The 15,527-nt window shown below is 43.2% G+C and overlaps 1 protein-coding gene across 4 annotated transcripts in view; it reads right to left on the reverse strand.

The window, feature by feature from the left end:
* flna (filamin A, alpha (actin binding protein 280)) overlaps positions 1–14,932 on the reverse strand; it is a 33,066-nt gene extending 18,134 nt beyond the window's left edge. For 2 of the 4 annotated variants that reach the window (XM_072697292.1, XM_072697291.1), the window contains exons 1-4: positions 14,647–14,932; positions 9,814–10,297; positions 578–829; positions 105–202 (exon numbers count right to left, since the gene is read on the reverse strand). In XM_072697292.1, the coding sequence (XP_072553393.1) occupies positions 105–202; positions 578–829; positions 9,814–10,189 (726 nt within the window). In that variant the 5' untranslated portion in view covers positions 10,190–10,297; positions 14,647–14,932. The remainder of the gene's footprint in view (positions 1–104; positions 203–577; positions 830–9,813; positions 10,298–14,646) is intronic. The other 2 variants (XM_072697289.1, XM_072697288.1) reach the window with 1 other exon arrangement.
* Between the last annotated feature and the right edge of the window lie 595 nt (positions 14,933–15,527).

Genomic DNA, 15,527 nt, shown 5'->3' on the forward strand with positions numbered 1-15,527 from the left:
ATAAAGGGAGGCAGTGTCTTAATTTGTACCATCGTGGGGTTTAATGCTTTGTAACTTATGCTTAAATGGTATAATAAAAGATTAAAAGTAACGACGACAGTCACCTGAGGGACCCCCAGCCACTCGTCAGCCTGCTGCATAGCCTCACGTGCATTGTCCACAGGCTTTGTCTGATCCCAGGAGTCCCAGTCAGGACACAGACCTGAGGGGCAACAAAGGTGGTTTCATTAGCAGCTTTATATAAACCAAAAAGAACAGCAGTACAGCAATGTAATATAGGGTTTTCTTCAATTATGAAATGTATATAAAAAGGTATATTACAAAATATGGCACTAAAATAACAAATAAATTTAAATAGGAAAAGCAATGAGCAGAACGATTTGCCACAATTTTTACAGACTCAATAGGGTCCATCAAACTTCTTTTAACACCAACTCCAGCAGTCAGGTTTCTGTTCGTGTTACTTAAGTAAGCAGAAATGGACACAGGCCAACCCCGTTCTTTGCTTATGTCTAGGGAATCCTTTATCCTGCTTCACAGCCTCAAGTTCATTCCCTGATTCCCTATTGATCCTCACCTGGAGCACAACTGTCCACAAGAGCTCCCAGGGCTTTGCCAGACTGCCAGTCACGGCTGAAGTTGGTGATTGGCAGCTCAGGCAACTTGTTCTGGATCCAGCCCAGGAGCCTCTGCTTGGGTGTCTTCTGCTTGGCATCGTCCGTATCCTCCTCCTCGTCCCACATGGGCATGGAGATGGAGTAGTGCAGGATCAGTGTCCATATCAGTCCCAGGATGAGCTTCAGATTTCCATCCACTATGGCTTTACTGTCTGCAAGGGACATGACAGGGAGGTGAGAGTTAGAGGCGACAGGGGAAGATGGACAGCATGGAGCATTTTAAAGGGAGTCTACAAGGGTAACTTTGGTATAAATTCTCAAATCATTTCAATAACTTCACTTTTAAATCATGGAAGTCTTCCTCCAGCCACACATTTCCATTTGGCACAAATTCAAATTCAGGGCAGAGCGAACCAAACTGAATAGCATGCATAGGATAAAGAAACAAGGCCTACGGATCAGTGGAGGCTGAGTTGTTCACTCCTACTCCACCCAGTTTTGCAACAAGTAAAGTGCAATGAAGATGGTCAGTATGAAAACTCTGTCGACATTCACACTTCTCTTTCTCTGTACCTCACTAGCACACACCCATCCGGCCCCAAGCAATTCAGAACATGTTGATTCTCTCTTGGTTGCAAAAAAACTGACAGGCTAATGACACCCTGAGCTACTCGACACAGACACATGCAAAGACCTAGAGCTGAGCAGAACTAGTGGATGGATCTGAGAAGAGATGGCCATAGATAACATGGGTGATTACTGGCTGTTAGTGCAATCGTGCTGTCGGGGTGGGGTTGGGAGGGGAGGACTCTTCCTGTTCCAACTGAAGCGTGCGGCGCTGAGGACAGGCTTTAATTCTCAGTGGAGAAGACCCAACTGGAACAAACATGGGCTGGATCAATGAATCATAGTTATGGAATTCAAGCCCAGTGGACAGCATGTGTCCAGGTGCTACAAACCAGTATAATGGTCAGTTGCTTAAATGATATTTATTGACTTAAATAAGATCTGGATGAAAGAGCAGCAAAACCTAAATCCCCATAGTCTCATAGCGGTCCTTTACCAGGCAATGCTGTTTATGCAAGTACTGTTTCACTCCAGACTCAACATTCCCCAACAGGGATGTCAAGCAGGCTAGACCAACATGGCCTTCGACCCAATAATGCAGAAGTGAGTACAAATACCCATGAATAGACGAAAGCCTTAAATAGAAGCCTTGAACATTCCGTATATTTTGAAAAGATCATGTAACACTCCATCCTGCTCCTGACCCCAACTCCAGTTATCCAACAATGCCTTTCTGCTATGTAAAATAACACATTTGCTATTTTTTTGTTTGGCCCTCATTTTCTGAAGTGTGGCCCACAAACCTCAACATCCCTCCCCACCAAAGATGCAGGAATTCAGCTTGGCTTGGCTTGTGGTGAGGAAGGCTACTGAACAATCCTCAGAAAATCCACAATTTTCTTTCAGATCAAACCTTGCACTACACTCTCCAGTTATCCTGCAAATCCTTGAAAGGAGGCAGAGAGGCAGTTTGCTAAGTTTAAAGCTTTCAAAATAGCATGTGTGCTTAGTTAAACACAAAACACCCCATGGTTTTCAGCCTTCCCCAATCACCCACATTTGTAGTATATGGTCAGTTACCACTAAAAGCACAGAAACCATCAACCAGACACCTCTAGTTGTAAGCCAGTGAGCAGCTGCTCATTCAGCACTGGCTTCCATTTTAAGCATGTATTGGGTTAACAGTTTCATTCAGTTTAAGTGAAACCATTACATTCCTTGTGATTAATTCTGCTCTCTGCTGCATTTGTAGTGAATGGATTATGCTGAGAACAGCTACAACGTCCACCAGCTCCGACTGGAAGGAAGTCAGGGAGGAAAGTGTGTGACCATAAGTTCAGGCCCTTATGATTTGTCAGTCACCATGACTATTCTGCATGAGAGTATGAATCAGTAACGGGCATACAGAGACAGACAGGGTGTGTGTGTATGGTGAAAGTGTGATCTGCTGTCTCAAGCAGGCTGGAGCTTGTTAGAAGGATTAAAGCCCCTCGTCTGATGAACTGCAGTGTGAGGAGGGTGTGGCCAACACTCCTGAGCGCATTTAAAAAGCACACCCCAGACTGGCAGCACAGCTGGAGAAAGGGATGCTGATCCTTCACTTACATTATTCAGTCTGCAAATTCCTGTGAATCAGATGATAACAGATCGAGGGGTAAGTGTGTGTCCTCAATATATTTGGACCTGACCGATCATGTAAAGTTCTGTTTAAACTTCAAATTGGTCACGCTCAGTTCAGGTTTGAATTTCATGTTTGGATTTTTCATAGCTCATGACCTTTAACCGATTCGGATTTGCTTTTCTGAAAGAGGGAAAGTGAGGAAAGATCAAGACGTTTTGCTCTATATTGTTCTCTTACCATCGGCGGCATCTGACGCCCAGTGAATCATTACCAATTCATGCTTTTAAATATGGCATTTAATTAAATTATTTAAAAAAATGTCTCCAACATATTGTAATGGGCATTCAGTTAAGAATGTTGAGTTTTCCCTGGCAAGATTGAGACCCCGTTGGGAGTGTTTTGCCAGGCTCAGCTTGGTTTTGGATTGAAAATGTTGCGGTGGGCCAGGTTGCCCTCAATGTCTTTTGGCAATTTTCCAATTTCTGGTTAAATTCCTTCTGTGGAGCTTAAAGTTTCTTGTTTAGGGTCAAGGGCTTAAGAGCTGCTGACATACGTCATAGCAAACATAAAACATGACAGGAATCCCCACCACATCAGCTTCAAGCCCTTTTTTGGACATGGATGGTCAGAGCAAGCCATCAAATTCCCAAAACATGAATCGCATCACAGAGGGAAGGGGGGGCATGCAAGAAGGGAGAAAGAGGGAAGAAGGAAAAACACAGATGTATATCTAAATGAAACTGTCTGGCAAAGAATTTGGGAGCATAGTAGAAGGTCTAATTTCAGAAAGCCGAGTCATCATTCTGGATATGACCACTGATGCACCTCAAGACACATTCCCATGACTCACTGGGTCCACTAAACAAATGCGGCCAATGTGACATCAGCGCTCACCTTCGACCCCCACACCTAGACCTCTGACGCACCACGACATGAGCCACTGCAGATGCTTTATACAGCTTAGGGGTCTGGCTAAAATTTATTGTCTGCCATACTATGAGGAGACCCACCCCCACATTTGGATCTGCCAAGTCAACGCTAAACACCCAGGATAAGATTAGAGTCACGATTAAAACTAAGGGTCACAATTAAAGCCCAGTGAGAGGGCAGTAATGCTAGCAGCATGGCAGTGGGGAGCCTCAGAGGAAATTGCCCACATTCCAGTAAGGTCTTATCACCAAGTTCTGGCCTGTTGGCTAGACAAAGACACAAACACACATGAATCACGGAAAACATGCTTCATCAGTGCCCCCACCCCAACACTTCAGTACAAGTTGTACATGTACAATAATCCTGTACCCACATCTCCCACATTTTTAAAAGTCACCCACCATAAATAAATAAATAAAAACAAAACAAAAAACACCAATGAACCATTCAGAGTGTATGAACACCCTGTGGTGCAGTAACACAGAACGGTGCTGAATTGCCACATACAGGAAAGCCTATTCAAAAATGCAACATATCCAACATGTGCTTTTTAAAAGCATGAGCTCCACGAGCAAACTTCCTCTTTCTTTCCTTTCTGCTGCTTCCAAAGGTCCCTCCCTTCTTTTCAGCCTTCCTCCCTCCCGCTCCCTCTCTTTTTGGAAATGTTCCCCTTGGTTTTTTAGCCTTAAAAGGGCAGAAGCAAACTTGATCCTGGCAGGCCACCCATTCCCCTCCACAGCGGTTTCTGATTACAGAGAGGGAGGGAACAGAGCGAGGGAAGGAGGGAGCGATGGAGGAAGGGGGGGGGGGGGGGGGGGGGGGGGGGGAATGCCTAGAACAGTGAAAACTGCTGTGTTTGGACTTTTGTAAAACCCCATATTGACAGAGCTAAATTGTCATTCAGTTCTCCTTGTTCTGTGGCTGAACCAAGTCAAGAGTTCCATCACCCCATCCTCGCATCTTTCACACAGAGTACCCATCCACATGACATGATTCACATTACACCCAGGCTCAGAAAGAACTTGAGTGCTCAATGGTTCTCCCATTTTAAAAAAAAAAAAAAAAAAAAAAAAAAAAGGCCACCTAGTCTCATAAGCTTTACATTCTGATATTCTGGGATTAAGGTCTGCATTTATGCTGCTGAATCCATTTCATGGTATTTTAACTGAGCACATCAACACAATACAATAACCAAGTGCCTCCAACCTATATCAATTATATATAGTTTTTATTAATTGTTACAATTACTTATGTATAGTTCAAGAAAGCATGCATTAATGTCATGGGGAAATTGGTAAACAGAAGCGATATGCAACCATTTCACACCAAGGAACACTTCCCTTGCATTCCAGGACACACTTTTACTCGTTCTTAACTTGCACTCCCTCATTTGCCCTCCCCCAAATCTTCCCTCAAACTGAATAAAAAGACAAAGCCACAGCCCCAGCCTGGATGCTTTCCAAAAACATACCATCCCTCACTATTAGCTTAACAAGTAGTGCCAAACCAAAGTCTCCTTATCTGCTGAGTCTCTGTGGAAAACTGAATTATAGACATCCCAGAAGAGCAGGAGGACTATGACCTGCCTTTTCGTCAGTCCTGAAGCCACTTTACCACTTTAAACCTTGTGTGTTCCCACTGTGACGAGATTTAAAGCTCCACATTCTTCATGAAGGCTTTTCAGAAACATGGCATGGGCTTCTTGTGGCTTCCCCACATTTGTGATTCACAGAACAAAAAAAAACAAACAAACAAAAAAAAACCCTTTGAAAAGGTTTCACAAAAATGTGAGTGCTACATTAGAGTTACATACGCATGCTAAACTCTTGTTAAGAAATCTGAAGATGACTACTTCAAAAGCTATGGGGGATTCAAACCAAAAGGGAGAAACAACTGGAAGATCTCGTGTACTCTTCTACCAGGTGCTTTCCACTGTGCAGTTGGTATAGGGTGCCATGCATTCGCACGCACAGGCAAACCACCAGTTCTTCTTCGCAACAGACACCTTAAAAACTCCCAAGTACCCAGTTCTTTTAATCATACTACTTTACTCCACTACTCCTGCAGTCTGACTGTAAACCTTTGCGGCTTCACCAGCTCCCTGAGCAAGTCAAGAACAAAAAGGAAATCCTGTAAAGGAATTAAGGAAGGAACATCCCAGAGCATCTATAGGCTACACCTAACTATATACACACACACACCAGCTATACATTATGGGTGGGGGAGGCAAGATATGTTAAGAATCTAGGATAAACAAAACATGCTAAAGAAATACACCTGGCAAAACAGCACTGGCCCTGGACATTTGTAAGGAAACTGCACATAAGAGGGCAAGATAAGGGACAACGCAACAGACGGGAAGCGGTTTGAACATTTGTATATTACATTTAGTCTCATTTTAAAATATAAATGATTCAAGTCAGTTATTCTGAATGAGTAAACAGACTTACTGTAACCGCATGTCTACTTCACTTTATAATTACAATGCGATCAGAGTTGTATCCTTTGAAAGGGTCACTCAAACAGCGAAACGGCACCAAGAACCAAGGAACATTTGCTTTTGAGGAAACTCGATTTTCACCCTGAGCACCCCTCTTGTGGATTAGCAACAGTATAATTAAGACTTCATTTCTGAACCCAAACAACGTGTAGGAAAAAAACAAAAAACAAAACACAAAACACTGTGCTTCATATAATAATTGGCGATGCATAACATGCAAAGATAATGGTATCATATGCAGCATGTTTAATTTTGATTCAATTCTTTTTCTGCCAATATTCAATTGTCTAAAGACTACAGCACCTAGCAAAAGCAATCAAAAACTAAGGTAAGGTTGGGCATTTTGTATTTTAATGGCCGTTGCATACTGTACAAGCGATGGACAAGAAAAATCAGGTACACATTCAGGTACTTTGAGCATCTAAAATTAACACACAGTTTTGTTTGTTTTGATTGCTGTTGATGTTGTGGATGCAGTGCCGCCACTAATCAGCGAAATCAAAACGTTAACTGGAACTGCAGATTTGGCTGTTTAGTTGCTAGATGCACAAGGAACATGAGCCATATTTAAACCATAGGAGAAAATTACAGGTATTTCTCTAAACTTCCATATCAAGTAAAATGAATAAACCTATAATCAAACCACTGTCAACGTCCAACAATGGTCATGCATCTGCCCTCATACACCGAGCGCTTATCTGATACGAAGAGATCGGACAAGTTGACGCAGGCAGAAATGTTGTATATATGCAAGATTCTTAATCGCTTTACAATGTGGTCAAATGACTTCCATCACCACAATGACAAATCCTAAACCAAGTTTCTTTACAGGGAACCAGATACAACTTGCCACATCCTAAGATTTGGCCAAATGTGAATTATGGCAATTTGGAAGTTGTACTAGGCAATTACTTCTGCCTTTGGGGCTTTTTACTGCACAAGTACAATGTCTCAATTAAGCAGCCATTGGGAACCCATTCTTCCCCCGATACTTAATGAAGGCAGCTGACTGAATGTGCTCAGTATGTAGTTCTTCAATTAATGCCAAAAAGAGCAGCTAGTCCTTAAATGAACACCAGCACACACCTCATAAGTGTTTAGACCTGTGCGCTCTTCATTTCGAAAGGTAAGCTCAACTCAAGTTCTGTCCTGACTGCTATGCAAAAAAACTCTGCCATAACGATTGAGCAACAGTTACAGAAGGCAGCACATTAGGCAGAGCCACACCCAAAGAAGACAGTGTGCTTCCCTTTACCATTATCTGAGCTCCAACTGTGCTGCATCTGCAGGGCCAAGAGGAACCCCTGCATAACGTTGTAGGAACACACACAAACACACCACTCCCTACACACTCCCATGTTCTCTCTGATCAAGGGGAACTTGGCAGAAGGAACATAATCTGTAAAATTCCTTCACGTCAAGCAAACTCCAATGATCTTCCAAATGACATTGCTCTTGTTAGCACGATAGCAGAAGTATGTGTATCTGCATATCTTTGAAGGTTCTCAGAACAAATCAAATGTCTGACTCCAATCTCAAGCCATAATCACTGTGTCTAACTGCAATCCTTACTGTGGTAAGTACAAGCAGATGTTTAAAAAAAAAAAAAAAAAAAAAAAAAAAAGTTACACTGCATCACCTGAGATTTTAGTGCCCAATTTCTTGGCACTCCCGGACTTCCTTGGCTTGCAACACCCTGATAAAACAAACGCTAAAGTAATCCCCTCCGGGGGCCTGTTGAGAAACACTGCCATGCAGAGACAGATCCTTTCGCACTCCTTTCCTACCTAAAAGGTTGTACACATGATAAACCTACAACCAGGAGAGGCACGGGTCACATCCGTCAGGCAGGTCAGCATCCCTCCCTAAACCTAGCTGCAGACACATTCCCACAAAATGATCACTGTTAGCCAAACGGTAGGATAAAGACATGAAGGCAATGAATGGATGTGTAGTCAAGGGTGTGAAAATGTGGTAGCTGTGGTTAATGTAAAAACAGGATGTTGCATGCGATTTTGAAGAAAGAAAGAAAGAAAAAAAGCCTATTGAATACATACACAGTTTAACAGCTAAATAATTAAACGTCCTGCAGATTTAAATACAAGTCAAACTGGCACAAATTCCACTTACTCCAACCTGCTCTGCCAATATGGTCACCGTTCTTTCGTAACAATGAACAAGTCACCCCTGCAGGGCATTTATCAAGCACAGTACAGACCGTTTAAACAAAGTCTATAGCTACAGTTTAGTCAGTTTGTCTAACAGATTTACTGAAAGCTAAATTCCCCACCCAAAGTCTGACTTTGCTGAAATGTTGCTGAAACCTTAAGCCATTTTATAAATCAGCTTAGTCACATAGCTTTGAGTCAGTAATGGCTTCAGATGTCTGGTTCCCATCACCACTGTGAACAACTCTGACGCTGCAAGATTCTCAGCACATTTCACACCAAGCACTCTGAAGGAGCTTGTTCATGCCTTTGTTTCTTAATAAGGTGGAACCCCACACCCTCACCAAGCTCCCTGTGGCAGACCTCTCCACAGCAGCACTAAATATTCAACAAAAAGGAAAGCATGTTTACTGCGTGCATCTCAGAAAAGCAGTCCGGGACATGGACAAGCCCCACCCTGGAGGATTTTAGGAACACACAGAAGCACATGTTAGATGTACATCTATTTAGACAAGTACAGACCAGAATAATACAAAAAACGAGTTGAACTTTACAAGTTCTCGCTGTGGCATGCATGACTTGAGCAATGACACATTCCAGACCATAGGGCCCAACTCAATGTAACGGCTGTTAAAAAACACGCAGTCTATCAAAGAGAGTAGGCCCTGGAGCTGCATGGAAAACTCTGGGCTGATGATACATACATTCTCACTGACAGGATTAGCTCCCCACCCTCCTCAAACGCCTTCAGCTGAACTTGTTCGCGACGGATGAAGAAACTTTAGCAGCAGTTCCCAGAGACACATTCCGCGTGGACATGCAGCGTTCAGGCCACGAAAGCGAAAAGTGGCCACTTATGGCTGAACGACTAGTATACTACAAATTCAGCTACCAAGGCTTACACAGCATTGCATAGCTAGCCATCACCTCAAAAGCTATTTGTGAGCAGAAAGCGGGATGGAGGAGGCTACTGGCCTGTTAAGTTTAAAGCTGTGAAATAGGAGTTGGCCGTACAGACGGGTGGTCTGCCACTAGGCCCGGTTTTACATAAGGCACCCCCGTTATTGTGTGGCCTAGCTTAGCTTTCGTGTCCTCTGCACAGCCCATATACGATGGGAAGGGCTCAAAAGCCTGAATTTTCATTCATAGTTGTGGCGTCTGAGCCACACACACACACACACACACACACACACACACAGGGAAAGAATAGACAGTAGAAGAGAGAAAATGAGAGGCTTGAGATGACTAACTTCCATTTTAAAGGCTGTTCCTTTGAGCCAGGCTGCCATGTATTAAAATAATATTAATAATAAAAAACCTAACTAGAAACGGTACTGTGGAAAGTTCTCCATCTGTGGGACTACAAACAGTAAGCTAGCTACAAGAAGCTCCGAGGTTGAGAGCACTTACCTATGGAGACGAGCTTGATGTTCTCTCTGTCGAGGAACTCCAGAGCCACGGAGACGTTCTCCAGCTGCATCTGCCTGAAGGTGGGCCGCTGGTTGTACTTGCGGAACATCTTCTTCTGGCTCAGCACCTCCAGGAGCCCTATGAGCCGGAGGCCGTCGCTCAGGTCCGTCTGCAAGTTGGCGATGCGCTTGTTCACGCATTTCAGGTGCTCGTTACACCACCGAGTGAAGGTGTTCTGCTGGATCTTCTTCCACGGCGCGTCCTCGGCCAGGTCTTTCTCCGTGGCGGGCATGTCTGCGTCCTTATCCGGGCTGAGAGAGGCGTTGGGCGCGGGGGAGGTTGCGCTCGACTGGTGGAGCCGTGGGTGTTGACTCATTTTTAAGGACTCGGCTCTCCCCTTCACTAGCTCGCTGGTTCGCTGTTTTTTTTTCTTTAGGGCGGAGCCTTGAAGAACCGCTAGACTCTTCTTTAAAAAGTTCTTTAACTATAACAAAGAAGAAGTGATAAAAGAAGTCAAAAGATGAGTAAAAAAAAGAGTTACATTTAACTTTTAATGTTTAATGTTTCAAAAGGACTGAGGGTCAGCACATTCCAGCGCGTTGATTGGACAATAAGAAAAACACGTGTTCACATCTAATTACATCAAGGCAAAACAAATGTCTATTAATGGAGAAACTAATTATTAAAACGTTCATTAAAAATGTGTGGCGATCATATCTTTAAGAAGATGAGAAGATGAGAAGATAGGCCTCCAGTGAGTGTGTGGGTGTGTGGGAGGGTGTTTGTGACACAGCCCAGTGATTTCCAAGCCTGCTTCTGTGTTATCGCTGCACTGCACTTTCTAGTGCCATCACTGCTCTAATACTGGCATTTAACTTCCTGAAGGGCTCAATAATTACAGTGGAGCTGAGCCAGCTGTATTTCAGCAGAGGAAACATGGAGACTCCAGGAACATGTGGCAGGATTGAGAAACACTGCTCTAGAGCAGGGGTGGGGAACCGAGGGTGGAGTCCAGCAAGGTTTGCTGATTATGTACCTACTAAACCTGACAATGAACTGGTAGGTTGAATTAGGTGTGCTTGGACAGGACAAGCACAAATCTGTGCAGGAATTCCACCCACCGCCCCTTCTGCTGTAGAGTATGACAGAATTCTATAAAATAAATATATCAACGTTGCCCTTTGATTGATGCGCTGACTTGAATCACTGCCATAAAATAAACATACATATTTGTGTTTTCCTTTTCTCACTCTGATTTTCAATGTAGGTGGTAAGGTAAATTGTTGAACAGCAACATACTGAATGTATGTTCATCTCTGCACTACATTATTCATATGTTTAGGCCATCTGAGAGTTTGTTTATGTCTCCTTAGAGACATTCTCTGGTGCTTCCGGGAAATGGGCCGATGATGTCAGCACAAATAAAAGACCTGGAATGAATCTGCTTAGAGACTGAAATCTAGTTCATGCTGAAAAATCTGCAAGAAATGTTCATTATTATTATTATTATTATTATTATTATTATTATTTTTATTATGTCCTATTAAAGTATCCTGGATCAATAATGGTAGGAATTTTCTGTATATTTAATTTTCCTAAATGAAAAAGGTGAATTCCCAACTTCTCTTTATCACTTAGAATTAAACAGGCTGACACATGGAAGTAGCCTAATTGACAGATGCAGTCTGGACTGAAACACCCCTTATACTACTTCATACATGAAAGGGTGGGAGATAGCTGTGGCCTAAACTGACATATACATGAAAAGGTATTGGTTTTTGTGACATCACAAATCAGTGAAGTCTGGGATTTTAAAGAATAGCCTTTTTGCAGTCTAGTTTCCATATATGGACTGAATGGTTTGTATTGAAGTGTATGCTTTTGTATGTTTTCTTGATATGGGCCCTGCATTTACTTTATGAATCATTCATCATTTATAAGAATGTGACTGTGCTGGTTGGGGGGGGGGTGTGTGTCTGCAAGTCTAGACAACCCCCTTCCTTCGAGAACAAATTTGAACAAAGGATAAGTAGAAAACATGCAAATTATACTATGTTGAATACCCAAGCTATATATCATAAAATCCTTGGCAGGATCCACATACTCATTAAGTGGGAGCAGTTTAGCAAACAGTCCTGATGCATTAACCCAGCCTTTTACTAAATAAGGCAACTTGGACAAAACTGTGTGTGTGTGTGTGGGTGTGTGTGTGTGTGTGTGTGTGCGTGGAGGACGCAGGCCATAAAGAATGTTTTCCTTCAGCCTTTTTTTCAGAATTTGCCTCTGTAGGAGAATCTGTGGAATGCCCTCCGTCTAACCACTGATGCCCCCTGACCCCCAATAACCCCCCCCCCAACATAACAACCACATTAAACAGACACACACTTTTTCAGTCTCTCACACTCTCCTGTTCAGTCTCAAACACACACATATCTCAAGACAAAGACAATAGTCGGCAAGTGACTAGCGCAACATTTTACACCAACATTTGCATGAGTTAGTGATTCATAAAACCACTATTTGCATGTCACCACAGCGCAGTGTTTCCACGTCTCTAACTGATGCTAAATCTCGTAAACTTTGTACTCAACATGTAACTGTAATCCTTGCTGCGAGACAATGGCCAGACATTCCAGTCCCATGTCACGCCCATCTCATTTTGTGCTTTAGCGCCATCTGCAGGTCATGCAAGCATAAAGTGGGCATGGAAACATGGACCTACTTTTTCATTTCACAAGTCACCGGCATCAGACCATAACTGCAGTTCTAGAAGTAGTAGGTCTAGAAGATGCTTTTACAGTGTAGATATTGAACCAATACATTGTTTATGCCATAATAATGGTCACAATATATACAATAGGCTAATACAATTCATAAATAGGCTGTACAAATGTTAATATTGTCTGTGTTCAATTCAATAAACATCTGAGGCCAGTTTCCTGGAACTAGATTAAGGCCACACCTAAAACCTAAAACCTCTAAAAACACTGATTGACCACTAACACTAGATTTTAGTCCAGTATAGGGATAATAAATGTCCAGAAACAAATTGCTATTGTATTTTTTGCCAATATGTGATGCGATACTACACATGGTACTGTTATCAAAAGTTTATATATACATATAATTCCGGGTGGAGATTCCCCACTGAAAGGGGGACAAATGTAGTCCAGGATTAGTCTTAATAGGAATATATGCTCTATAGTGTTTAATACTAAGTGGTCTACTAACTATTCTGATTTACTGATCAAGAACAAATGACAAACAGCAAAATGAACTTAACTAAACCATAGCAAATTATACATGGCCTGAACAAATTCCAGACAAATTCCAGTATAGTTATGGAAAAATCTAAACTCTAAATGTTTAAATGTTTAAATACTATGTGGCAAAAACAAGTCATATAAATGGGTGTGTCCACCAGCCTCTGTTCCGGACTGCTGCAGACACCAGTAGGAGAAAACATTCAAATAAAATAACACGTTTACTTATTCACTGAAAATGGATTTTTCACTTGGGATTTTTCTAAATACATATTTTAAGGTAGACAGCTCCAGTTCATTTGCATATACTAAATATACTCCTTTTATTTTTTACTGTGCACTTTATACGAAGTTGGGACCCAATCGAGTTTGTACCTCACGGATAAGAAAGGGTGTGTGCTTTATAAGCAAGACCGGAAATTATAGCAAATGAAAGTGCATGTGCCCACACTCTCAATGTAAAAAAAGGAGCACTGCGGAAAAGCGTTGCTTGGTTAACCCACACTCGAGCTGTTAACCACAAAGCATGCTATCTCTTCTAAGAGTGAAAAACACGGATTGTAGCTGATGCAAATGATGACTGCCTCATGAGGGAGCAGTAAAAGACCAGCAGTAAATCAGCACTTTAACAAGTGGCACTGCAAATACAGGACCCTGACTGTTGCACTGAGCTGGAGCATGTCTAGGCAGTGAAAGGAAACATCTGTGTGAATTATCCTTATAGCTGACAGATTAGTGAGGGTGCTTCTCTGCTGCTCCACTCAGGTGAGCTGCTCCCAGGGCGCAATAACAGTCTGCCGGCGCAAGGGGGCGCACACAACTACTGCATCAATGAGCGCACAGAGAGCGGACCTTTTCCATATTTTCCCTTATTTGGTGAGAAGCTCTTAATGAGGATTACGCGTTTAAACCCCCTGGTTAAACTCTCTGTGTGTGTGTGTGTATCCTTGTGCGTGAAGGGAGGGGGCATGTTTTACATGAGCTACAGCACAGGGCAGTTTCAGCACTGCGACTGGTAGCTAGCTGTAGATTCACAGCAACCCGAAGAACGGCTGAACACATGGAGCTCAGCTATGCGGTTCAGACGTGGTTAAATCTGTATATTTAACATTAAACACAACCTTCATTCCCGCGGAGGCTCTGAGATAACAGATTTAAAGGAACAGGCTGTGTAGAGTGTGGACTCTACACAGGTCTCTGAACATCACTGGCATCATCAGTTATTACAGTCCAACACAGCACTGATACAGTGAACCGCAGCTGACTGAACACAGCGCCTGTGGTGCCAGATACAGTGTAATGAAGAGTGTGTCAACGGTGGTGTTCAACACTTTGACTAAGAAACACGCTAACACACACACACACACTCTTTACACACACACACACACACACACACTTCACACACTCTTCTGCAAGTTACCGTCCTCTACCATCCTGCTTAACTTGAAAGCCGTGAAAGCTACACAAAGCTAGCTAAACCAACACGCACACACACTGTTAAACAGTTTTAAGAGTCAGGACTAAACACAGCTTCATAAGAGAGTGATGAACGAAGAACTCTCCAACTTACACTAGGGAAGTTCTGCTGGTGGTCTGGGGAAAAAAAGTAGCCTGTCTTCTTCCTCTGTATCCTTCACGACCTTCTACACGCAGGGAAAAAGCGCACTGTCTCCCTCCCGGTCCGGTCCGAGCGAGCCTCCCTGAGGGGGGGAATGCTAGTTCTGTTAGCTCCAGAAAGAGCACTAGTGACACCCCTCGGCCTTTTCTATCTCCTTCTCTCCTCCGTGGCCCTCAAATGCGAGAGCCTTAATTGGTAAAGTATCAAAGAGGAGGTGGAGGAGGTGCAGGGGGGGGTGCTTTCTTTGCAGAGTGAGTGAGGCTCGGTGTGAGGCTGACGTTATACCGGCGGCCGCGCCTTCAGATTTTAAAGGTATGATGTCACCCCGTTTGCTGTGGCGTTGTGTGGAGTTTTTTCCCCACCCGTTTTCCGACAAGCCCCGCCTTCCTCGGCCACGGATTGGGTGACTGCTGCGCTCCGGTCGGCTAGGAGTTTATATTCATAGGCGGGCCGTTTGTATCGGCCAATCATAGCTCTGGAGGGCGGACGTCTCCCAATAGGAGTGGGGTAAAGAGACCGCTGCTCCGTGCGCCTGTATTCTGTCTGGTTCTTCTCAGGTGGCGCTTTTGGAGAAAGAGGACTCCTAAGTGGAAACACTCCCTGAACTTCTATCTGTAGCGGTTATTTTATTTCGAGTTACAGTCTGCTTTAAAGACGCAGGGCAGTGGTGTAGAGTAGAATCGTAGTATTGTAGAGCAGAATCTGGAGTGTTTTACATTCAGAAAATGTAAAAAAAAATATATATATATATATATTTGTGATATTGACCATGTTAGGGCTTTGATAATAAGACCCCACTTTCATTGAAGCTCTTGGTCAGACACCTCCACATG

The sequence above is a fragment of the Salminus brasiliensis genome, chromosome 14, assembly GCF_030463535.1.
Source record: "Salminus brasiliensis chromosome 14, fSalBra1.hap2, whole genome shotgun sequence".
Taxonomy (NCBI): domain Eukaryota; kingdom Metazoa; phylum Chordata; class Actinopteri; order Characiformes; family Bryconidae; genus Salminus; species Salminus brasiliensis.